The sequence below is a fragment of the Heterodontus francisci genome, unplaced genomic scaffold (genome assembly GCF_036365525.1).
Source record: "Heterodontus francisci isolate sHetFra1 unplaced genomic scaffold, sHetFra1.hap1 HAP1_SCAFFOLD_216, whole genome shotgun sequence".
In the NCBI taxonomy this organism is placed as follows: Eukaryota; Metazoa; Chordata; class Chondrichthyes; order Heterodontiformes; family Heterodontidae; genus Heterodontus; species Heterodontus francisci.
In genome coordinates this window covers 1,263,876-1,289,436 of record NW_027140566.1, presented here as the reverse complement: position 1 = coordinate 1,289,436, position 25,561 = coordinate 1,263,876, and the positions used below count along the sequence as shown (strand labels likewise).

Here is a 25,561-nt window from a genome sequence, read left to right as displayed (position 1 = left end):
CTCTTAGTGTCTGAGAACTGCGTTCGGGTAATGTTCTGTTCTCATCGCTGTACCCAGCGCCAGAACCATGATGCAAACCTTCCTGACCCTGTCTCTTCTGCAGCTTTTGAACTGTAAGTTACAGATTTTTGAATGCATTATGTTATTTACTGATACACTGATTATTATTACAAGATGTATATTATTAATCTAATCATCATCTTTAATACAGAACCCATTCAGGAGATGTGGAAAGTAAATAATGCTTTATACATTTTAATTTTCTTGTGTAGAGTTTAATGAAATATTGGCACTTGTTTATTGCCTTCTACCAGCCGCTCGTACAGAGCAGACTGGCGTTGAAAATCTCATGGGTCGATTTAAGCAGGGTCTGTTAGAAAAAGAGACACTTCGCTGTTAGAATAGAATATGTCAGTGTCTGAGATCAATTTACGTAAAACGGATCTATTTTATTTTCCATTGTCATTCATTGGGATGGTATGAAATGGATACTGTGTAATATAATTTGTAGTAGTTTCATTTACTACAAATTTTGGATTGAATGTTTCAATTTTAAGTTCTTTCAACTACAAATAGGAATAAACCTCCATTTATATAAAAATGCCTTGCGCTTATATAGCGCATTTTACGACGTCAGGACGTCCCAAAGGGCTTTGCTGTCAATTCGATATTGTTTTGTAGTGTTGTCCATACTGTAATATAGGAAACGTGGCTGCTAATTTACACACAGCAAGCGCCGACAAACAGCAATGTGATAATGACCAGAATACTTTTTTTGTGTGTGTGATGTTGATTGAGGGATCAACATTCGCCAGAGCACTAGGGATAATTCCCCTGCCCTTCCTCCAAATAGTGTACCTGAAAGGGCTGACGGAGCCTCGGTTTAACTTCTCCTCCGATGGAAAGCACTTGGGCAGTGCAGCACACCCTCAGTACTGCATTGGAGTGGCAGCCCAGATTTTGTGCTCAAGTCTCTGGAATTAGACTTGAACCCACCATCTCCTTACTCAGAGGCCAGAGTGCTGGCAATTGAGCTACTGCTGACAGTAATATTGTTTTGGTTACATGAAACGAGTTTGGAATATTTTACATCGAATTAACGGGTATTTTGAATTCCCAGTTGAATTTGTATCGAACACAAAGACTGCGGGAGTTTGTTTTATATTTCCCCCTGTGTTTCTTATACTGACACAGCCAGCTGGAATTGAAATTCTAATCTGATTATTTAAAGCGCGTCTGATAGAAGTAGAGTGCCGTCTTTGTTTGAATAGAGTGTTTCGAGGTCTGTGTGTAAGTTATTTCACTGAGTGTTGAACATCAGTCAAAACTACATCAACTGCCCACATGAACTGCCACACACATTCCTGTCACAGATATTTCTCAATACAAGTGCTGTCTGCTGTCCTAGTGATACAGTTCATGAAACTAAATGTTTTAAAGTAATTTGTTCAGTGTTGAAGTGTTATATTCATTCTATAATAACCACTCAACTGGAGATGGAACCAATATTTTTCAATTCGTTTTTATTGTTAGTATAATTTTCACGAGCACTCTGCAAAAAATGATGTTACTGAAAGTTCCTAAATCGTTGGGGAATTTGCTCTGTATTATTGACCAGTTAGTGATGATCTTCAAGATCGATATCTTTTATATTAAATTAATTCTACTATTTCCTCATTTTTGTACAGTGCCTAAAGATAGTTCAATTTTCCCAATCACATATTTTTACACAGTGCCATGTAGTGTGTAATGAGTTAGCGATATTGTTCTTTATTATTGTTCCAACGGCTCGATGTTTGTTGTGTTATTCCATTGATGATTCCATTCTGTTTCTCACTATTTCCCGTGTGTGTTTGCTTCCATTTATTAATCTCTGTCTATAAAAATACTTTATTGGTTTACTGACAGGACAACGTAGTCCCAGTGTTATCAGATACTTTCTGTATTTAACGAATTATATTTCCATGAATATGCAATAATTGGAGAGTAAAATCCTGTTTTCTGGATTATTTAAAGAAAACTTTATTCAAGCCACAGAAAATATAAACAATGAAGCAGGTATGAATCCCTGTATCCTTTTCCCCAATCGTTAGTTGCTCAGAATCATTTTTAAAAGCAGGCATGCTTTATGACAAAAAACAATGTTATTCTTTGCTATCATATGAAGAGAATATTGAAATAGTTTATCACATTTGTAGAATTCACATTGAATACGGAGCTTGAGCTGATGGTTTGATTTTACATTCCGTCAGTCTTAAATAGGGAACAATTATTCATTCTTTTGCTATCAGAAAACATTGTTTTATAATAGCTTGCATCTGATTAACACGTCGTCTAAATCCCCAGGAGGGACATGTGCAAAACTTTGATTTAAATCCAAAATTGAAAACAAATACCGTGGCAATTTGTTTTATTTGGTCCTGTGATGCTCTTGTACCGACACAACTGACTGGTGTTGAAATTCTAAGCAGATGATTTAAACACAGCAATCTAGCAGTAGAACGTGATCACTGAGAGAGTAGAAGGTCTCACGGTTTGGGTTCGATGGTAATGCAGGGATTATAGAACAGCAGTCAAAGCTAAATCAACTGCCGAATGAACCCACACGGGCATTTCTGTCCCAGGTATTTCACAGTCGAAGTGTTGTCTGACCCTGTGCGACATACTGAATGGAACTGAAATAATTTAAATAGTTTGTTCCACGTTAGAGTGTTGCACATGATCTTATCATATTGCATAATATTAACTGGAGGCAGAACCAATATTGTTTCAATTAGCATTAGTTATTACTGTAATTGTGAAGTGCCTCTCCAAAAGATAATGTTACTGAACATTCCAAAATCTCCGGAGGATTTTCCATTTATTATTGTTTTCTTAATGATGACCTTGCAACTGTAGAACTTTGCATTGTAAATTCTCAACTTATTTCACATATTCATATGTAGTGTCAAGTAATAATATATGTGACAAAGTCTCCTTCCACATGCTTCTTTTATGTAAAACACCGCAAATTGTTTAATGAGATATCATGAATAGTCTCCTTCCACCTGCTCGATATTTTTGCAGAGTTTTTCAATGGATGATTCGATTCAGTTTCTCACTGTTTCCAGTGCGGGTTTGGTTACATTTGTTAATGTCTATCGACAACAAATGCTGGTTCACGACAGGGAAACGCTCCCTAAATGTTATTACATACTTCCATGATGAATTTTCTTTTGTTTTTGTAAAAGGGTTTGTATTCTAAAATCCTGAATTTGAAGGTAATTTAAGGATATTTTCTGCAAGCCACAGAACAAAGAGAAAGTATGAAATCTATCTGACTCCCTGAATCTTGTTTTTAGCAATTGGCCCCAGATCAAAATCAATTTCTAGGAAATGTGCATATTTATTTTAATTTGTCATTTATTGAGATCGTAGAAAATGAATCTTGAAACAGTTTCCTTAATTTATAAATTTGTCATTAAATACATTTGGTCCTGTTTGGTTTTAAGTTCATCAAATTCAAATAGGGAACTGTTATCCATTTTTGTCGCTGACAGCAAAAACGGATCTAATATTTGTCATCTGATTAACATTTAATTGCATTTCCAGAGGAGATTTGAGTTAAATTTAGTTTTATTACCAAAATTGAATATAAACACCGTAAGTGTTGGTTTCATGTTGTTTCCAAGACTCTCGTGCAGACGCAGCAGACTGGAGTTAAAATTCTAACCAGGCGTTTAAAAAGGAGATTCCTTGAAGTAGAAAGTGCTCAATGTTACAATCGAGTGTATGTGAGTGAGAACTGCAGAATACCGGGATCTGCATCTAGCCGACTCATCCCACATTGAGATATCTGTCCCCGGAATTTCTCAGTGAAGTGCCGTGTGACAGACAGAATTAGATTAAATAGTTTGTACAGCATTTGGAATATTCAGAAAGGGCAATAAATATTGTATAATATATTAACAGGAGGTGGGATCAATATAGCTGCATTTGTACTGATTATTAATAGAGTTATCAATTACACCCTCCAGAAATGATGCTACTGTTTTCAGGAGATTTGGCGTATGAACAATTTTATTTAGTCACCGACAATCTTCAAAACAAAGCCTTTTTACATTAAATCATGCTTTCTATTTCATACATTTATGTGCACGGTATTGTGTAATAGTTAGTGTTTCTCAGTCTCTTTCTGTATGATTCATACATTTGATGTAGTATTTAATATCCAGACGTGTTTCTGAATATCTTTCCACATGTCCCATTATTTTTTATATGGTGCGATGCAGTGTTTAATGAAGGATCTGGAGTTGTTTCCCAGTCTCTGGGGAAAGGTGGGAAAGTACATCTGGGGCAGTAGATCAGCCATTATATTATTGAACGGCGGAGTAGGCTATGTCGGCAGTATGGCCGAATCCTACTCCTATTAAATTCTTTAATGTCCTTCCACATGTCCCATACTCTGGTCACCTGTGGAAGAAATCCTGAATTCGTTTGCATATTTCAATTCAGCAGACAGTGCCCAGAACAAATTTTTTCGGTACTGTAAATGGTTGATGCGTGTTTGGCTATTTCTAACCGTGGTAACGTATCTTCAGACGCTAGCGGATGTGTTATGGATAGAGATTGTTAAAATTTACTGATAATGCTATTGACGCACAGCATCTGGATTGTTTCATATGAGTTTCTTCTGTCAGGCTTTGCTTGTGGTTGTACCCTACAAAAACTGTAATTCTATCAAATAATTTGTTTCTGAAATCTACAGGAGCTCACTTAATTGTGGACGTAGTTCAAATTGGACCTAAAATAGTTTGATATAATATAAGTATTTTGATTCTTGACCCACTTAATAATCAGCCGTGACAAGCATGTACTTATAAACTCTCTGCATTGATTGTATTTTGTAATCCCTAAACTACCGCTGTCCCTGGTTCTGTAACTCATTCAAGAGTTTAAATTCTGGGCTTTGTCTATCCCACGTTTATCCCGTTTCCGTTCACCCCCTTTGAGTTGATTGTTATTTATAATTAATATTTCCATGTTCCTGTTTGTAGTAATACGGTACAATAGCAAGTTAACATAAGTATAAAATGTTAAAATCTTTGGCCTCCTTGTCTCGAGAGACAATGGGTAAGCGCCTGGAGGTGGTCAGTGGTTTGTGGAGCAGCGCCTGGAGTGGCTATAAAGGCCAATTCTGGAGTGACAGGCTCTTCCACAGGTGTTGCAGAAAAGTTTGATTGTCGGGGCTGTTTCACAGTTGGCTCTCCCCTTGCGCTTTTGTCTTTTTTCCTGCCAACTACTAAGTCTCTTTGACCCGCCACACTTTCGCCCCGCCTTTATGACTGCCCGCCAGCTCTGGCGAACGCCAGATAACTTAACTGTTTTGCACCAAACCCATTAGTCTAAACATCAGGAAGGTCATGGTGCGACCGCCGAAATCTGAGGTGTTGGGAAGCGGGAGTTACCACTTGTCAGTGAGAGCAGGGGAAACGGGTGGGCGGGACTGTCCGAGCCAGGATAACAGCAGCAGAGTTTTAGATCAGTTGAAGTTTACCGAGGGTAGGAGGCCGACCAGAAGAGTATGAGAATAGTGGGTATATTCCCTGTATATGGAGGTGATTTGGATAACGGGATGCAAAGAAATGCATTCAAACTTTTTCAAGAAAAATAATGAGAGCAGTTAGAAATTGTGAGGAAGGATATGAGAGCAAAATGGGAGAGCTAGCGGACATGAGAAGTAGTGTAGATAAATGGAATAATAGTAATGATTGAGAAAGGGGAACGACTGAACATTTATCTGAGATGGTAAGAAATAAACTTGTCGAATAGACAAATATGGGAATTTCGGTTACAGATTGTTTAGATTCATTTTCGGGATATGAGCTTGCTGGCCAGACATAATTTACTGAACAACCCTACTGAGCCATATGGGATAGGGGGAGGTTTTCCTGAACCACTATCGTCATGTTGGCGATATTGTTCTGCACCCATGTGTTGTTTATCCCTAGTTTCCCTAAGAAGATACTTGTGCGCTTTTTTTCTTGAACCACTGGATTATCTGAAAAAAAAAGTCCAGTATGACATGGGTGGTTACAGGCTGAAATGATAATTGCATGAAGAGTAGGGGAAATGAATGAATGGATTGAAGAGGATTTCCGGACTCTGCAGAAACACTGAGATTGGAACCGTTTTTCAGTAAATACTGAAAGGTTATTCCCCCTTGTCTGGCATTGGGTCGCTGAAAAGGCAACTGATGGGAACTGACTATTATCAGGTAAATTTGGGAGGAATGCTAAGGCTCCTACTGGGAGGAAGTCACACACTATTTACATTATAGAATCAGGACGATAATGAGACCAGTGACATTATAGTTGGGAAATTGTAACGCATTCAAGATTAATCAGAAGGCACAGCTGAGAACAGGAATTGGTGTCCCGTTGGCAATAATATATCACCAGAGAATACAAAGAGGCAACAATACATGGGAGATATATTTTGACCAGGGAGTTGGGGAGCAATTCAACACACCATCTACAGTATATAACGTTGTGAATAGAAAACCATCTGGAGAGCTGTGAGACACTTTGTGATCAGGGAGATTGGGAACAGGTCAATACACTGTCTATAGTATATAATGTCGAGAATAGTAAAAACACCTGGGGATCTGTGAGACACATTGTCATCAGGGGGATTGGAAGAGTCAACCGACTGACTGCATTTTTAAAAAGCAGAAACATTTAACCAGTAAACGGGAGGACCATTGATCGAACATTATTAACGGGTAAAAGAATAGGGCACGTCGGCGAGGGCAGGTTACAAGAGAATCAGAACAGCAGCAATTCAGTAAGACACAGTCAGCATGGAGTTAGGAGACTGACAGACCGTTTATCGTGTTTTGTTTTGTTTGAGGAAGCTATATATTTTATTGAACAGCAGAAAGGCCCAGTTACAGCTTTATAGAAACTTTGAAAGTTACAGGTGGAGTAAATGTGCAGTAAATGAAAAGGCATTGAAATTCATCACAGGATCGGAAAATCTTTAATTTAATTTAAATGTTCCCATTCCTTCTCGAACTTTAGATCAGAATACTGAATTCGCTGAGAGTGCCATCACCAGTGGGTTTAAAAGCAGATCCATCACCACCCTCTGCTCAGGGCACCTACACACGTGTCATCAATGGTCAGAGCACTATCAGCACAAATTTACAGGGCGATGGGGAAAGGAAGTGGGACTAATTAGAATGCACTGTCAAAGGGACAGCATAGGCACCATGGGCCGAATGGCTTCCCTCTGTGCTGTTTCATTGTAAGATTCTAATAGGGAGAGGACCATCACCACCGCCTTCTCAGGCACCTTCACACTAGTAATACATAAGGCCCACCCACCGCCACAAGGAGAGAATGCATCCGGGTGTCAGTGTGTGTATATGTGAAAACAATTCTGGATACATTTCGGCCCATTAACAATATTGATTTGTTGCAGAAACTGTATTTTCGGTTTTAAGGAATTAAATCACATATCCCTTATAATTTCTTCGGCAAAGTGACGGGAATAATGACCCTGCAGTTAGTTGTATTTGTGTTTTTTTCTTTCTGACAGTTTCATTCATTTATTTCCCCAGTGAACTCTAATTGTTAACTTCTCATTTCAGGCAGACCTGGGAACAGTAAGGCTGACCAGTCAGGTAATCGCCCTTTATTTTCACACGATTTGCTATCTCTCTGCTCCAACACATCCCATTAAATATTAAGCTTGGCGACAATCTCAGCACCTTTTTGATCACGGATTAAGCCGTTGCCCTGTTGCTAGTCAGAAAGGGAGTGTGTCCCACATAGTGTTAGTAAAGATTTTTAATTCTAGCTGAGAGATGGCTGCTGTGTTCATTTGGAGGGACAATAACTGAGGGTCTCTGAAGAGCAGAGTGTGAAGGGTCAGCTCCACTCACACTGTTATCGAGCTGAGAGATGACTGCTGTCATCATGCAGAGGGACAACAATTGAGGGTCTCTGAAGAGCAGAGTGTGAAGGATCACCTCCACTGACACTGTTGCCGGTCCAAAGGTCCACCTCACCATCTACACTGATCCCCAGATTACATCACCATCGAGCCCTGCCTTTATTGGCTGTGTTGGGTGAGGGGGCAATTTCCTCATCTCTTTTGTGGTGCTGGGAGCTTACTGTGTTCGCCCAATGAGTACTGAGCACGTAAACATGTGATCATTACAGCCACGCCCCTCTACCCACTTCTGCAGGTTAAATCTACTCTCAGCCTGTCGCCACCCCATTCCCATTGGAGCCGTTGTGTTGGTGGGAATATCCGGCTGTCTCCTGGCTTATTGCTCGTTTGCATCGTTTATTAGTATTTCCGTTTCCTTTTTCTTTTATGTGTAATATTTACTTCGGGTTCTTTTAGGGTGCTGAGTGCAGACTGATGCTCCTATCAATTCATGCCCTGGTGAATGGGGAGGGTACGTGCGCTGGGAACCTGTGAGTTTCACACACTATAACCACTTGATGATATTTGTGATGTTTTACAGAGAAGGCGAAGCTGAGACTGGTGAATGGGGGCAGTCAGTGCGCTGGGAGAGTGGAGATTCACTACAGGGGTCAGTGGGGGACTGTGGATCATGATCTCTGGGACCTGCCGGACGCCGCTGTTGTGTGTCGCGAGCTGGGCTGCGGAACTGCGGTCTCTGCACCGGGTGAAGCTCACTTTGGGGAAGGGTCCGGACCCATTGTGACGTGGAATGTAGAGTGCAGCGGGACCGAGGCCGCTCTGCGGGACTGTAAGTCAGTTCAATGGGGTCACTATTCCTTCTCACACTCCAATGATGCCGGCGTCATCTGCTCAGGTAAAAATCTTTCTCAGTCTCTCATCTCCCGCCGAGGCTGATAGAATCTGGGAAGAAGTGGAAGCAAAACAATCCGGTATGATCCAGTCAGATCATAATAATCCCAGCAATCTCCGGTTGGAATTAATGTTAATATTCGGATCAATGTTTAAAATTATATCATTAGTACTATCTTTAATAAAGATTCTCCACCGGGAGCAGCAAATACCTGATACCCCGTACATTTACAATACAGACAGAGCAATTTCCATTGAGATTTTCCCTAAAGCCGCAGTGAATGATCTGAACCGCTGTAAATGTCTCAATCTCAATCCAACTCGCCATTCATCAACCCAGCAGTGGCCACCAGGCATGTACTGTCAGCCCGGCTGTCCGTCTGCAATGATCGCTTGGCCTCAGATCTGACGTATTACACAGATTGTGATGTTGAGACTGGGGAGCATGGAAGGGAGAGAGGCAGGTTTCTCAGCCTCGAGGAGCCGAAGTAATGGGTCCGCAGTTATTGTGGGTATCACAAGAGGAAACTGCGCTGAAGATCCCACCACTGCCTGCATATTGCCTTTTAAATTTTAGGAAATATTGAGAAAGTAAAATGCAGAGAATATTAAACAAAGGAGCTAAGATAGTTCAGGAAGTAGCTGCAACGAATAAACTCATCACCGTTGAACTATTGGAAGAAAATAGGCGAGTTTGCCTGAAAACATGGCCAGTAATGAGGATAGCAATAGACTTCAAGAGGATAAAGCGAGGCTGATGAAATGGGCGGACAGGTTGCAGATGAAATTTCATGCAGAGAAGTGTGAACTGATACATTCTGGTTGGAAAACGGAGGAGAGGCATTATCACAGAATCACTGAACTGTTACAGTTCAGAAGGGGACTATTCGGCTCATCATGACTGCATGGGCTCTCTGAAAGAGAAATTCACTCAGTTCCATTCCCCTGCCTTCCCTCCATAACTCTGCACATTCTTCCTTTTCATATAACTGTCCAGTTCCATTTTGAATGCTGCAATTGAACATGCTTGTACCACGTTCTCAGACAAACATTCCTGATCTTAAACACTCGCTGCATGAAAAACATGTTCTGAATGTCACTTTAGCTTTTTCTTCACCAAATGCATTAAATTGGTGTCCTCTCCTTCTCGAGCCTTTCTCCAGTGGAAACAATTTCTCTTTACCTACTCTGTCCAGAATCCTCATTATTTTGAATATATCTGTCTAATCACCTCTCACCCTTCTCTTCTGCAAGGAAAACAATCCAAACTTCTCAAATTTATCTTCATAACTGAAATTCCTCATCCCTGGAACCATTCTCATGAAACGTCTCTGTATTCCCTCCAATGCCCTCACATCTTTCCTCAAGTGTGGCGACCAGAACAGGATGCAATACTCCAGCTGAGGGCGAACTAGTGTCTTATACAAGTTCAACATAACTTCCTTGCACTCTATTCGCATTTTAATAAAGCCCAGGGCAGTGTATGCTTTATGTAACGCTCTCTCAACCTAGCCTGCAACCGTCAATGACTTATGCACTATTAAACCAAGGTCCCTCTGCTCCTGTAACCCCTTTAGAATTGAACCCTTCATTTTATATTTTATCTCCATGTCATTCCGACCAAAATGAATCACTTCGCATTTCTCTGCATTGAACTTCATCCACCAACTGCCTGTCAATTCCACCAACTTGTCAATGTCCTTTTGAAGTGCTGCACTATCCTCCTCACAGTTCACAATGCTTCCAGGTTTTGTATCATCTGCAAACTTTGAAGTTGTGCCCTGTGCACCAAGGTCTGTGTCACTTACATATATCGACTGGGACCTGAATATTGAAGGATACATGGCATTTAGGAAGGACAAGAAGTTTGTAATAGGTGGAGGGGTAGCTCTGTTAATTAATGATGATATCAGCACAATACGGAGGGATACCCTTAGTTCAGGAGACCAGGATGTAGAAGCAGTTCAGGTAGAGATGAAAAATCATAAAGGCGAGAAGTCAGTTGTCAGAAGGCCACCTAACATTAACCACACTGTGGGACGGTGCATAAATGAATAAATAATGGCAGATTGTCAGAAAGGTACAGTGATAATTTGGGGCAGATTTTCACCTGCAGATAGGCTGGAAAAATCAGATGGGCAGAGGTAGCCTAGATGAGGAGTGCATAGAATATTTTCTGGATAATTTTTTGGAACATTACGTTGTGAAGCCAACCAGAGAGAAGGCGATACTAGACCTGGTATTGTGCAATGAATTAGGAATAATTAATGACCTCACAGTTAAGGCGCCTCTAGGTAGCAGCGATCATGATATGATTGAATTTTACAATAAGTTGGAGGGAGAGAAGAGTGGGTCAAAGAACAATATTTTAAACTTAAATAAGGGCAATTATAGGGGCATGAACGCAGAGCTAACAAAAGTGAACTGGCAAATCAGGTTAAGGGATAGGTCAATAGAGATGCAGTGGCAGACATTTAAGGGGATATTTCAGAATACTCACATTTCAACGAGAAAGAAACATTCCAAGGATGGGACCGGCCATCCATGATTAAGTGAAACAGCCAAAGGTCGTATCAAACTTAAAGAAAAAGTCTATAATTGCGCAAAGATGGGAGGCAGGTCAAAAGATTGGACAGAATATTTTTAAAAAAGCAAGGGATGACTAGAAGACGGATCGGGAAGGTAACATTAGAGGACGAGAGAAAGCTATATAGATATATAAGGACAGATAGTAAGAGTTTATATATATATATATTTTTAGATTAGATTAGAGATACAGCACTGAAACAAGCCCTTTGGCCCACCGAGTCTGTGCCGAACATCAACCACCCATTTATACTAATCCCACACTAATCCCATATTCCTACCAAACATCCCCACCTGTCCCGATATTTCCCTCCCACCTACCTGTACTAGTGAAAAAATATAATGGCCAATTTACCTATCAACCTGCAAGTCTTTTGGCTTGTGGGAGGAAACCGGAACACCCGGAGAAAACCCACGCAGACATAAGGAGAACTTGCAAACTCCACACAGGCAGTACCCGGAATCGAACCCGGGTCCCTGGAGCTGTGAGGCTGCGGTGCTTACCACTGCGCCACTGTGCCGCCCACTATTTATACATTTTATAAAAAAGAAAAGAGGTAACAAAGTGAGCGTTGAACTTATAAAATGTGTATCTGGGGAATTAATAATGGAAAATAAGGAGATGACAGTTGAAATGAACAGATATTTGGCATCAGTCTTCACTATTGAGGATAAAAGTAACATCCCAGCTTTAGCTGTAAGTCAGGAAATGGAAGGGAGGGGGAACTCAAGAAAATTGCAAACACCAGGGAAAAGATACTGAGTAAATTGTTGGAGCTGCAGGCTGACAAGTCCCCGGGACCTGATAGACTTCATCCGAGGGTGTTAAAAGAAGTGGCAAGTGAGGTAGTTGATGCATTAATTTTAATTTTCCAACATTCCCTAGATTCGGGGAAGGTTCATTTAGATTGGAAAATAGCGAATGCAACTCCTTTAGTCAGAAAGGGAGGGAAACAGGAAGCAGGAAACTACAGGCCAATTAGTTTAACACCTGCCGTAGGGAAAATGTTACATGCTATTATTAAAGATGTTATGGCAGGGCATTTAGAAACATTCAAGGTAATCAGGCATAGTCAACATGGCTTTGTGAAAGGCAGATCATGTTTAACCAATTAACTGGAGTCCTTTGAGAGAGTTACATATGCTGTTGGTAAAGGGGAACTCGTCGATGTATTGTACTTAGATTTGCAGAAGGCATTTGATAAGGTGCCACATCAAAGGCTATTGCAGAAAATAAAAGTTCATGGTGTAGGGGGTAACGTATTAACATGGAATGGAGATTGGTTAGTTCACAGGAAACAGAGAGTACGCATAAATGGGTCATTGGTTTGGTTGACAAGACGTAACGAGTGGCGTTCTATAGGGATCTGTGCTGGGGCCTCAACGTTTCACAATTTATCGAAATGACTTAGATGCAGGGACCGACGGTATGCTTGCTAAATTTGCTAATGACACAAAGATAGGTAAGAATGCAACTTGAGAAGAGAACATAAGGAGTCTGCAAAGGGATATAGATAAGTTAAGTGAGTGGGCAAAGACCTGGCAAATGGAGTATAATGCAGGAAACTGGGGAATTGTCCACTTTGGGAGCAAGAATAGAAGGGAAGCATATTATCTAAATGGTGAGAGATTGCAGAGCTCTGAGATGCAGAAAGATATGGGTGTCCGAGTGCATGAAACGCAAAACGTTAGTATGCAGGTACAGCACGTAATTAAGAAAACTCGCAGAATGTTATCATTTATCGTGAGTGGAATTGAATACAAATATAGGGAGGTTATGCTTCAGCGACACAGGGTATTGGTGAGCCCACATCTGGAATATTGTGTACGGTACTAGTCTCCTTCTTTAAGGAATGATGTAAATGCGTTGGAGGCAGTACAGAGAAGGTTTCCGAGACTAATATCTGGAATGGGTGACCTGTTATCCGAGGAAAGATTTGACAGGCTGGGCTTGCATCCTCTGGAATTTAGAAGAGTAAGAGGCGACATAATTGAAACATATAAAATCCTGAGGGGACTTGACAGGGTTGCTTTGGAAAAGATGTTTCCCCTTGTGGGAGAATCTCGAACTAGGCGTCACTGTTAAAAAATAAGGGATCGCCCATTTCAGACAGAGAGGAGGAGAATTTCTTCCTCTCAGAGGGCCGTGAGTCTTTGGAATTCTCTTCCTCAAAAGGCAGTGGAAGCAGAGTCTTTGATTTTTTTAAAGGCAGAGGTAGGTAGATTCCTGATAACCAATTTGGGGGTTGGGTGGGTGGGGGGAAGGTTATCAGGAGCAGGTGGAAATGCGGAGTTAGCAGTTCAACCATCAGCTTATTGAATGGTGGAGCAGGCTCGAGGGGTTGAGTGGCCTACTCCTGCTCCTAATTTGTATGTTCATACGTATATTCGTATATAACAGGGTATATCTAATACATCCTCTTTATTAATTTAAACCCCTCTAGTATCTGAATTACCTCCTCTTTAACCATTGCCTGGGGTGCATCTTCTTCCTTGGTAAAGACAGACGCAAAGAATTCAGATAATACCTCAACTATGCCCGCTACCTCCATATGTAAATCCCCTTTCTGATCCCTCATCGACCCCACTCCTCCTTTTACCACACTTTTACAATTTCTCAGTCGATAGAAAATGTTGGGATTTCTTTTAATGCTAGCTGCCAGTCTGTTTTCAAGGGTACAATTATAAAGTGGCTGCAGCCAAGAGTGACCTGGGAGTATTTCTGATCAAATGGTTGAAGGTGGCAGGGCAGGCTGAGAAAGTGGTTAATAAGTCAATGGGATGTTGGCCTTTTTAAATAGAGGCATCGAGGACAAAAGTAAGGAAGTTATTATGAACTTTTATGAAACACTGGGTTCACCTCAACTGGTGTATTGTGTACAATTCTTTATATGGCACTTCAGAAGAATGTGAATGCTTTAGAATAGGTGTAGAAAGGATTTACAAGGAAGGTTCAAGGGATGAAAGACTTCAGTTATATTGATAGATTGGAGAAGCTGTGGTTGCTCTCCTGTGAACAGAGAAGGCTGCGAGGAAATTTGATAGAGGTGTTCAAAACCTTGAGGGGGCCAGACAGTGTAGATAGAGAGGAAGTCTTATTCTTGGTGGAAAGGTCAATAACCAGAGGACACTGTTATAAGGTGGATGGCAAATGAACCAACCGTGACATGAGGATGGTTAGGATCTGGAATGTTCTGCCTGCGAGTCTGATGGAGACAGATTCAATTGTAGCTTTCAATATGGAAATACTCAAGCACCTGAAGAGAAAAACTTTGCATGGCTATGGAGAAAGAGCAGAAGCATAGGACTAGCGAGGTGCTCTTTCAGATAACCAGCATGGACACAACGGGCTGAATGGCCTCCTTCTGTGTTATAAACATTCTATGATTATATGCTGACTGCTGCTGGTCACAATCTGTCTGTCCAGTTTATAAACTTGAAACTGTGAATGTGGTTTCAAGGTAATGAATTGCATACGAAGGGCTTTGAAGGGTGATCATGACAGACTGTCGAAAACTGGCCACAAAACAGACAACAAAGTGCGGGTTAAAGGTAGTTATTCAGACTGACAAAAGGTGAGAAGTATTGTGTGACAATTCATGTCAATGGATTAGCGCTGTGGAAATGCGTTCTATTGTTTAGTCCATTCCGAAGATTACAGAACACAACATTAAGAAGCGGCTGAGCACACAGCACAAAGCAAAAATTAAGGGCCCGTTAACACTCCAGTTGTCGTGCTGAAGATCAGTGCTCTGGAACTAGCGACAACTCGAGCCAAGCTGATCCAGTAAAGTTACAGCAGTTACAGCACTAGGATTCAACTGATATGGTGCAAAGTTGCTCAGTTATACAGTGCCTATTAAAGTAGGGAAACACTGACTAGTTAGCACCCAATGAACCTACTCCCAATCAACACCAAATCTTTCCTTGTGCTGGGTGTGACTCCCCTTTCAACGTATCTCTCAAAAACAAACCTCAATCTGTTTTATATTTTCTAGAGCTTTGTTAACCTGCATTGCTATTTTATTGATTTTTATGTCTGTACTCCTAAGTCCCATTTCTCCTCGATGCAATTTAGATTATCATTGTCCAAGGAATATGGGTTCTCAGTCTTCCTACCCATTAAAATTCATTTGCAATTTCGTTAACGTAAAGTATTTTTCTCACAATCTGCCTTTGTACTAACTATTGCTCCAAGTAGATGTCATTAGTGAATATTACAATTGTACGTCCCTTTTCTGACTCGAAATCTTTTATGTTAAATATGAACAACAGTACTCCTAGCACCAGTTCTTGTCACACAATACTTCTTGCCTAGTTCTAACTGCTGACACAGTGCATGTTTCTCAGTTACAGTGACGGCGACTGGGGAAGTTATAAATAAATAAAGGAACATTTTAAACATGACAGTTCTGTCACATTATAAGCAGTAGTGATGCAGGAAATCCAGCATAATCAGTTTTGAACAGAATCTGAGAACGACTGTTCACAGATGTGTGATTAATAAGATGCGTATTGAAATATAACTATTTGTATTATTGTGATTGATAATGTATTCCGCTAATTATGATATAATACGCTTATTCAGATCACAGATCTCCTAGTCTAACATCCGGAGACTCTCCATGCTCAGGCAGACTGGAGATCCAGTACGTTGAAACCTGGGGAACAGTGTGTGACCTTGACTGGGATTTGAAAGACGCCAATGTGGTCTGTAGTCAGCTTCAGTGTGGAGTCGCCGTGTCGGTGCCAAGTTCTGCTCATTTTGGAGAGGGCACTGGGCTCGTACGGACTGATGTCTTTGAATGCACTGGGAACGAGTCCAGTTTATTGGATTGCCGTCTTTTTCAAGGAACTCAGCAGGAGTGCAGCCACAGGAACGATGCCAGTGTGATCTGTTCCGGTGAGTACAGACTTACTGAAAAGCAGACAACTTCCTGCTTAATATTTGGAAAACTGAAGAAGGTGGCATTCCCATGAATCTGTCTGAAAGGTTCATATCTAAACTAGTCATTATAGTTTACTATCACTGCTATAGGTTTGGTGGAACGTGGTACAAAATATCCGCAATTAATCGTAAACAAGATGGTTCTAAATCTTAACATTTATTCTGCAAGAAGCAGAATTTTCACAAGTTTGTTTCCCACTGCACCGAATGTATATTTAGAATTGAATATTGGCTGCAACAGTTGGGAGTTGACTAAATGAATATGCACTGGCCTATTTCGATACTTTAATTTGAACACCACGAATGATCCGACATTACAATCCCTTCTGACCCTCCCTGACCACGTTATTATTCTTATCATACAGCACTGAAACAGGTCCTTCAGCCCACCGAGCCTCTGCCGACCAACAACCACCCATTTATCCTAATCCTACATTACCTACCATTCTCCAAGCACCTACCCACAGTAGGGTTAATTTACAATGGTCAACTTACTTTCGACCTGCAAGTCTTTCACTGTGGGAGGAAACCAGAGCACGTGGCAGAATCCCACGCCGTCACAGGGAGAACGTGCAAACTCCGCACAGACAGCACCCAGATCTGAACCCAGGTCACTGGAGCTGTGATGCTAACCACTGCTCCACTGTGCCCACGTTAACACCTACTGAACGGCAGGGTATAAAATAACGGCTGTACTCGAGCACTGCTCAGTGCAATCAGGCCAGAATTGAAAGATTACAAAGTTATTTTATAGAATGTGTGTATTTTACCCGCTAAATATGACAGGATCGGACACATATCCACATTATCAGTACACAGCTTTCAGTTGCACTAGCCTGTTCGATCATTCAGTTATATCATAGATGATATGTTCTTCAAGTCTCTTTACCTCGCTTTGAACCGGATTCTTTGATACACCGAGCTAACAAAAATGTATCAATATTAGTCCTGAAAATTTAGATTAAATGTAACATCCACCGCTCTTTACTTTCGGGAATGTTCCAGATTTCCACGGTTTTAATAGAAAAATGTGTTTCCTAATTGTTCTTTGAGGCCCAAGTAACTTCTGGTGCTTGGTCAGTTACCTTCCCACCATCAAAATGTCCGAAGTTGGGCTTTTAGCTGGTAATTGCATGGACTTTAGTTCCATTCACAATTCCTCGGATTAAGAAACAGTTCATGCCCACTTCCATCAAGATCAGGACATTATTTAGACTTGGGCAGATGGGCAGAAAGTAACACACTCACCACCTCCGTGTCAGTTAATGACTATTTCCAACAAGAGAGACAATAACATCTCCCCTAGCTATTATAATCAGTGAATTCATTACCACCATCAAATCCTCCTGAGTGTTGTCATTGACAAGAAACTGAACTAGACCATTTACCATAATGTAGTGGCGAGTGGAGCAGGTCAGATGATCGGCATTCTGTGGCAAGTAGCTCACCTGCAGAATTCCCAAAGACTTTTCAGCAGCTGGAAGAGATAGGCTGGGAATGTGAAAACAAAGAACAAAGAAGAAAGAAAATTACAGCACAGGAACAGGCCCTTCGGCCCTCCAAGCCTGCGCCGATCCAGATCCTCTATCTAAACATGACGCCTATTTTCTAAGGGTCTGTATCTCTTTACTTCCTGCCCATTCATGTATCTGTCCAGATACATCTTAAAAGACGCTATCGTGCCCGCGTCTACCACCTCCACTGGCAACGCATTCCAGGCACCCACCACCCTCTGTGCAAAGAACATTCCACGCATATCCCCCCTTAACTTTTCCCCTTTCACTTTGAACTCGTGACCCCTTGTAATTGAATCCCCCTCTCTGGGAAAAAGCTACTTGCTATCCAACCTGTCTATGCCTCTCATGATTTTGTACACCTCAATCATGTCCCCCCTCAACCTCCGTCTTTCTAATGAAAATAATCCTAATCTGCTCAACCTCTCTTCATAGCTAGCGCCCTCCATACCAGGCAACATCCTGGTGAATCTCCTCTGCACCTTCTCCAAAGCATCCACATCCTTTTGGTAATGTGACGACCAGAACTGCACGCAGTATTCCAAATGTTGCCGAACCAAAGTCCGATACAACGGTAACATGACCTGCTAACTCTTGTACTCAATACCCCGTCCGATGAAGGAAAGCATGCCGTATGCCTTCTTGACCATTTTATTGACCTGCGTTGCCGCCTTCAGGGAACAATGGACCTGAATACCCAAATCTCTCTGTACATCAAGACAAGTCTCTTCCAAATTTCAGGGAACCCAGCCACAGTTTGTGTAATCCTACTTCATAATGAGGTGAGGCAGTGGCGTGGTGTTAATGTAACTGGACTAGCAATCCAGAGCCCCAGGCAACCAGTGCAATTTAAAGTCAGTTAATAAATCTGGAATTGAAAATTAGTCTCAGTAATGGTGACCATGAAACCATTGTTGATTGTCATTAAAAAAAAATCTTGTTTAGTCATATCCTTAGGGGATGAAATCTGCCATTGTTACCTGGTCTGGCCTACATGTGACAAGAGACCCACAGCAATGTTGTTGACTCTTAACTGTCCTCTTACATAGCCTAACAAGTCACCCAGTTGTGAAAGGTTTCGAGGCATGATCAACGAATGCTGACCTTGCCTGCGACACCCACATCTTGTGAATGAATAAAAAACAGAAACATTTGAAGCCGATGAATCATTCTAGCATCTCTTATGCTGCACAGTCTCCCTGGTCAACATATCCTTCCCAACGCATATTGCCCATAGCTGAACATTACGCCAGATGGTGCCTGGCCTGTTTTCTTTTTTTCACTGCAGCATAATTTCTAGCCCCTTGTATTCCATTCCACTAGATAAAAAGCACAGCATTCCATTGGCTGTTTTGCTTTTCGTTCCTGTACTTGCCCATGACCCTGAAGTCTCTTTTCCCTGTGCTGCGTCCGGCGATTTAGAAAGTACTGTAATCTTTTAAAGTCCAAATTGGACACCTCACACTCACCAATATTGAAATAGTTTTACACAGTCACTGAATCTTTTTTTTTGTAAAGTTATGCTTAAAATATACATGATTACAATATGGCTGATGGTGTCTTTTAATGGCAATATTGAGTATGTCAATTATATGTGGCTTTCTATCCAGTCATCTAAACCATTAATAAATATGGTGAATAGTTGAGGTTCCTGCGGGACGGCGCCTTCACATCCTGCCAGTTAGATGATCTGTCCATTATCCCTGCTGTCTATCTCCTGCCACTAAACTAACGTCCTAAGTAGGTCAATAATTTTCCCTAAATTCTATGAGCTTCAACTTTAGCCAACAATCAGTTACGAGGGATTTTGTTGAGTGCTTTCTGGAAGTTCATCTGAGTAACATCCATTGAGGTTCCCCTGTCCTCCACTTCAGTTACCGCCACAAAATATTTGATCAGGTTCATCAAGCATGATCGACCTTTTACAAATCCACGCTGGCTCTCTCTGATTAGCTGTAACTTTTCAAGGTGATCAGACACTCCATCTTTAAATGTACACTCTATTAATTTCCTGACAACTGCTGTTATGCTAACCAGTCTATAATTCCCTCGGTTCACTCGATAACCTTCTTTAAATAGCAGTGTGACAATTGCAATTTTCTAATTACTGATCCAGCAGTTTGCTCCCTATCATTAACAAAGGGATGGAAGGTGTTGTTTACAGCGCTATCATGCAGTACTTACCAATAAACTGCTCAGTGAAGCTCAGTTTGGGTTTGTTCGGACCACTCAGCTTCAGACCTCATCACACCCTTTATACAAACATGTATGATATAGCTGTATTCCAGATGAGAGTGACTGCCCTCAATGTCAGGGCAGCATTTGGCCGACTGTGGCAACAAAGAACCTTAATAAAAGTTGTGTGCATGTAAATACTGATGCAAAGTAATTCTGCATAATTCCTGCCATTTCCTTATTTTCATTTATAATATCACAACTGTCATCGTAATGAGACCACATTGCTTTTAATGACAATATATTTCTGAAGTTATTGTAAAAGCTTTGGAGCTCTTGCGAACTGTTTTGTCATCCTTTGCTATTCATTGTATCTCTGCCATTCACGAAGATCTGTGCATTATTTTTTGCATTTTTGCATGTTTTTGGTCTCTTTTATACTTATGATGTTACCGTGTCTTGCAAGCCAGTCCATAATAGATGAGGTTGAGTTTGGAATTGGACCATTCAATGCTGTGGTCATTGAGCTGAGCTTCTTTGATGGCAGGCTTGTGCCGTTCACTGCGTCAGGGAAGCTATGGAGATCGATAAACACAAGACCTTCCCCCTAAAAGTGGCCTGTTCCTCAGTGAATATCAGGGTTTCCCTCCTCAAGAAACGCACAAGCACCTGTTGTGCAGCCAACATACCACGACCAGAACAGTAGCATGGATTGACTTGCCACAATGCTCAATAACTGACGAATCAGCAGCAAGAATAATGACATCTACTGACCTCTCATGGAATATAATTAACTGACTAATAACAGCCAGAACAGGAACATGTAATAACCTAACAGTAGTCAGATCCTGCCCACATTCCCGTTCTGCACTACACATAAACAGACAGCTTCCACCAATTACAATTATTTCTCCAGACAATGGGCAGAGGACATGGCCCAAAACGTCACGGTCTGTCAGAATTTCGAACAACTGCTTTTTCAAGAAAGCAACTGCTGTTTTCAGCGCAAAGGCACGTGATGTAAAACCGGAAAATGGTCTGACTCAAATGTTGCATATTTTAGTTTTCCATTTCCCTGTAGCACCTAGATATGCTACATTTACAACTGTGCTCTGACCCCTCACCCCGCCCCCCACCAGCCTCACCTCACCCATTTACTAGTTTAAGGTTCCTGTAACAACCCTATTCATCCTTTATTCTGGGACACTGATCCCAACCCGATTCAGGTGCTGCACATTCCAACAGAATAGTTCTTTAATATCCCAGTACAGGTGTCAGGGTCCCATGAAAGGTAAAACCTCTGTCCAACATCAGAACCTTCAACCACATGTTCATCTCCCTGATCGTTTATTTTTCTGATGCCAAAGTGCAAGCGGCTTGTATAATAATCCAGAGATTATAATCCTTGTGAACTTATTTTATATTTCAGCTCCTGGTACTCTCTGAAAAGAACCTCTTGCCTACTCTTTGCTATGTTGTTTATCCCGACATGGTCCACAACGACTGGATATTTCCCCTCCATTCTTGCAATCTGATTTGAGATAACCCTCATTTCGCACAAGTTGGGAAAATACTGTGTGGAACTCTTAATGCCCTAATTATTGAATCACTTAAAGGTATCACATTATGCTCCACTCCTCCTCCTTTTGAACAGCTTCCTATTCCAAGGTATCACGGTCAACATTCTGGCTGTCCTTCTGACCGTCTTCATCCTTATCCTCACAAATAGCCAGGACTTTGTTCCTTTTCACTTCTGTATATCCTCGTTCTCCATTACATCTGGATTTCCATTACTGTGCATTATAAGCTGCAACAACCTCATTCTGATCCTGCAGCTCTCTACAAGGTGTGACTGAAATCTGCAGCAAACTGTCAAATACTCTTCTTGTTGCCATATGTGTTGGCGTTTCTCCAATTCCCACAACAGCTCTATGATCCTGAGCCAGAGAGATTCCAGGTTGAGATATCTACTACAGACAAGTTCCCTCGCGGCAGTTCCATTATCTACAAATTCCAATATCCAGAAAAAAACCTGCACTGCCAGAACTTAGTCTGTCTTTATTTTTGAGGTAAAATTATTTTTAGATGCATTTTAGCTTTAACGCTATTTCACTGGTTAGCTAACGCCGAAACACTAAACACTCATCAATTAACTTAATACTTATTTACAACTTACCCACGCCCTCTCACACCCTGACCTGACAATTGCTTCACTGAGTGAGTTTTTCCCACTATTTGCCTGGTGTCTGTCCCTCAGCCCCTTCCAATAGGCTCTGCTGCTGCTGGCTGTGACGCTCTTTTAAACCGGTGGCTCGAGTCACTGACTCCAGTTTAACAGACACAACAGAACACCTCCATCCGAACGCTCACTCTCTACTACCGAGAAGGACGAGGACAGCAGATGCATGGGAACACCATCTGCATGTTCTCCTCCGAAGCACACACCATCCTAATTTGGAACTGTCAAATCCTGGAAGTCCCTTCCTTACAGCAATGTGAGTGCACTGAAAGCGCATGCACTGCAGTGGTGCAAGAAAGCGGCTCACCACCATCTTTGCAAGGGCAGTTCGGGATGGGTACTAAATGCTGTCCGAGCCCGAAAGTCCCACCCCCTGTGAAATAATAAAAAATACCTCCTGTTCCCACTCTGAACCGAATTCTTACTCTTAGCAAACTCTAACTTCCCACTATGTTCATAATTGTTTTCAGTTAACATTGCAATCTTTGTTTACACTCTGCCTTACTAGAAGTCTAAAAATAGAAACATAGATAATTGGAGTAGGAGTAGGCCAGACAGCCCTTTGGAGCCTGCTCCACCATTCAAAAAAAGTCATGGCCTATCATCTAATTCAGTACTCTGTTCCCGTTTTTCCCCATATCGCTTGATTCCTTTGGTATTAAGAAAGATATCTATCTCCTTCTTGAATATAGTTAGTGATCTGGCCTCCACTGCCTTCTGTGGTAGAGAATTCCGCAGGTTCACCACCTTCTGAGTGAAGACATTTCTCCTCATCTCGGTTCTAAATAGCATACTCCGTATCCAGAGACTGTGACCCGTGGTTTTGGACTCTCCAGCCATCGGGAACATCCGCCCTGTATCTAGCCTGTCTAGTACTGTTCCAGTCTTATAGGTTTCTCTGAGTACCTCTCTCATTCTTCTAAACTCTAGTGAAAAGAGTCCGAGTCAATCCGATCTCTCCTCATACGTGAATCCTGCCATCCCAGGAATTAGCATCGTAAATCTTCTTTGCACTCTCTTCATGACAAGGGCATCATTCCTCAGATAAGGAGACCAAAACTGCACACAATACTCCAGGTGAGGTCTCACCAAAGCCCTGTATAGGTGCAGTAAGACATTGCTCCTTTACTCAAAGCCTCTTGCAATGACGTCCAGTATTATATGCCTTTTGAGGCACATTCAAGATGCAACAGTTTAGACAGTTTCCAGCTGACAGTAATTACCCCAGTTCGGACAAGCACAGCTGATTGACTGCTTACTGCTAACCTGACTTGCAATGTTAACTGCTTTCAATGAACTGCCTTGCAGTTTGGTTTTTAATTACAAGCGAAACGCTAAATGTTAAGGCTAGATTTCAGTCTTAGCTACTAATTACCAAATTCCAAACTTCCCACTCTGGTTGCAACACATGCACCTAAAGGTACAGTCTATGCTTGCACACTTTGCCTTAACTCTAACTACCTTACTGAATTGCAGAAGAACATTCCCCATGCAGGCAATTGCAGTTCAAGAGGACGGTCCTGACACCGGTTTCAAGGGCAAATAAAGTTGAGCAATAACTGCCACCTCTGCCAGAGATGTCCACATCCCTCATAAAGAAAAGCAGCTCCCAAATGAACTTGTTCTGTATTTGTTCTTCAGATCTTCTATCGCTCATCTATCAAACCACTTAAACATTTTCAACACATCAACTCGATAAGCTGTAATCCTTCTAAACTAAAGCTACTACAAACAAAGTTTATGAAACTTGTCTTCATAATGTAACGCTTTAAGCATTGTTGCCATTCTCGTGACTCTGTCCTTAACCACCTCCAAAGGCAATGGTTTTATGAAGTGCAGTGCCCAAAAGTGACAACAGATACAACAGAAACATCAAATCCATCATCTTTATCTTCCAAAATCCAAGAGATAAAGACCAACAATCGATTAGCAATTGCAACAAGAGGTGTTAATTTTTGAGTGTTCAGCCAACTTCATAAAGAGGTCCTTTAGTAATTATTATGATGAAAGGACACAGACCTCAAACATAACTCTCTTGATCTCTCCACAGATGCTGCGAGCCCTGCTCAGTATTTCCAGCATTTTCTGTTATATTTCAGATTTCCAACATCCGCAGTATTTTGCTTTTGTGTTGCTGTGGTAATTCTAATTGTTTTTTGATAGATAATTTGTGTAAAGTATGGATAGATAATCGTGTACATAAGATTCAAATGTTATACCCATTTTCTATTTTGCTGTTTCTATGCAGAGGATGATTTATAAATTATTTGGATTTGTATTTGTTTCCAATACAGGGAAACATGGACCTCGATTGGTTGATGGGACGAACAGATGCTCAGGCCGGGTGGAGGTGCTACATGGAGACCAGTGGGGGACGGTGTGTGACGTTTACTTTGATTTGGAAGACGCCAACGTGGTCTGTGAGCACCTTCAGTGTGGGACAGTAACCTCAATACCGGGAGGAGCTCACTTTGGGAAGGGAGCTGGTCCAGTGTGGATGGAAAGTTACAGGTGTCGGGGGAATGAGACGCGATTGTGGGAGTGTCCTGTTTCATCCTGGGATCAGTTTAGCTGCTCACATGAAAATGACGCCAGTGTCATCTGTACGGGTGAGTCATCTCAGTCATTGAACTGAAATACACCAACTTTTCTGCTGTCAAGCATCATTGACTATTTCCACAGGTCGCTGATTCACTAGTTTTGCTGATCCCATGCTTCCTTTGACACTAAGATTCCGAGATGTGCTTGTGGGTTTAAGTGTCTAAATTAAATTACAAATGAATCAAAGAGCTTCACTCTAGTAAACATTGAATACATACAATGTCTCATGATTAGTACTAATCGCTCATATAATATCTCTTTTGTGGTAAATCTAGGGCATTATTCAAGGGGCATAGAATCAGCAATTTGCTCCCAGGACCACTGCCAAAGCATAGAAATGTTGCTCGAGCATTGAAACTGTGATCAATGTTGGCCGTTCAAATATGAATTATCATGGAAGTCTCTGCAAAGATCAGCTGTACAATAGAAAACACTGTGAACTTGTTTCCAGCTAAATAACATGAGATAAATTTTAATTTCCATTGCATCAAGGGCATTAAAATGACAGCGAGTGAAGTAACTCGTTATTTCACCAATATGCCATGTCTTTGATTATTTCACAAACTTGATGTAAATTACAATTCTTCCAGTTATCCCTCAACCCACGCCCTGTTATAACAGATTATCTGCTCTGTTATCTGATCGCTGTACGTGAGACATTGCTCAACG

General features: G+C 41.3%; 1 protein-coding gene across 1 annotated transcript; it reads left to right on the top strand.

Annotated features, from left to right (window-relative positions):
* Window positions 1-25,056, top strand: LOC137360157 (deleted in malignant brain tumors 1 protein-like). The gene is made up of 6 exons (XM_068025706.1): window positions 1-113; window positions 7,634-7,666; window positions 8,519-8,833; window positions 16,004-16,318; window positions 24,586-24,898; window positions 25,023-25,056. Exons 1-6 carry the CDS (start codon window positions 68-70, stop codon window positions 25,054-25,056), a joined length of 1,056 nt encoding a protein of 351 aa, XP_067881807.1. The 5' UTR covers window positions 1-67.
* Window positions 25,057-25,561: the final 505 nt, after the last annotated feature.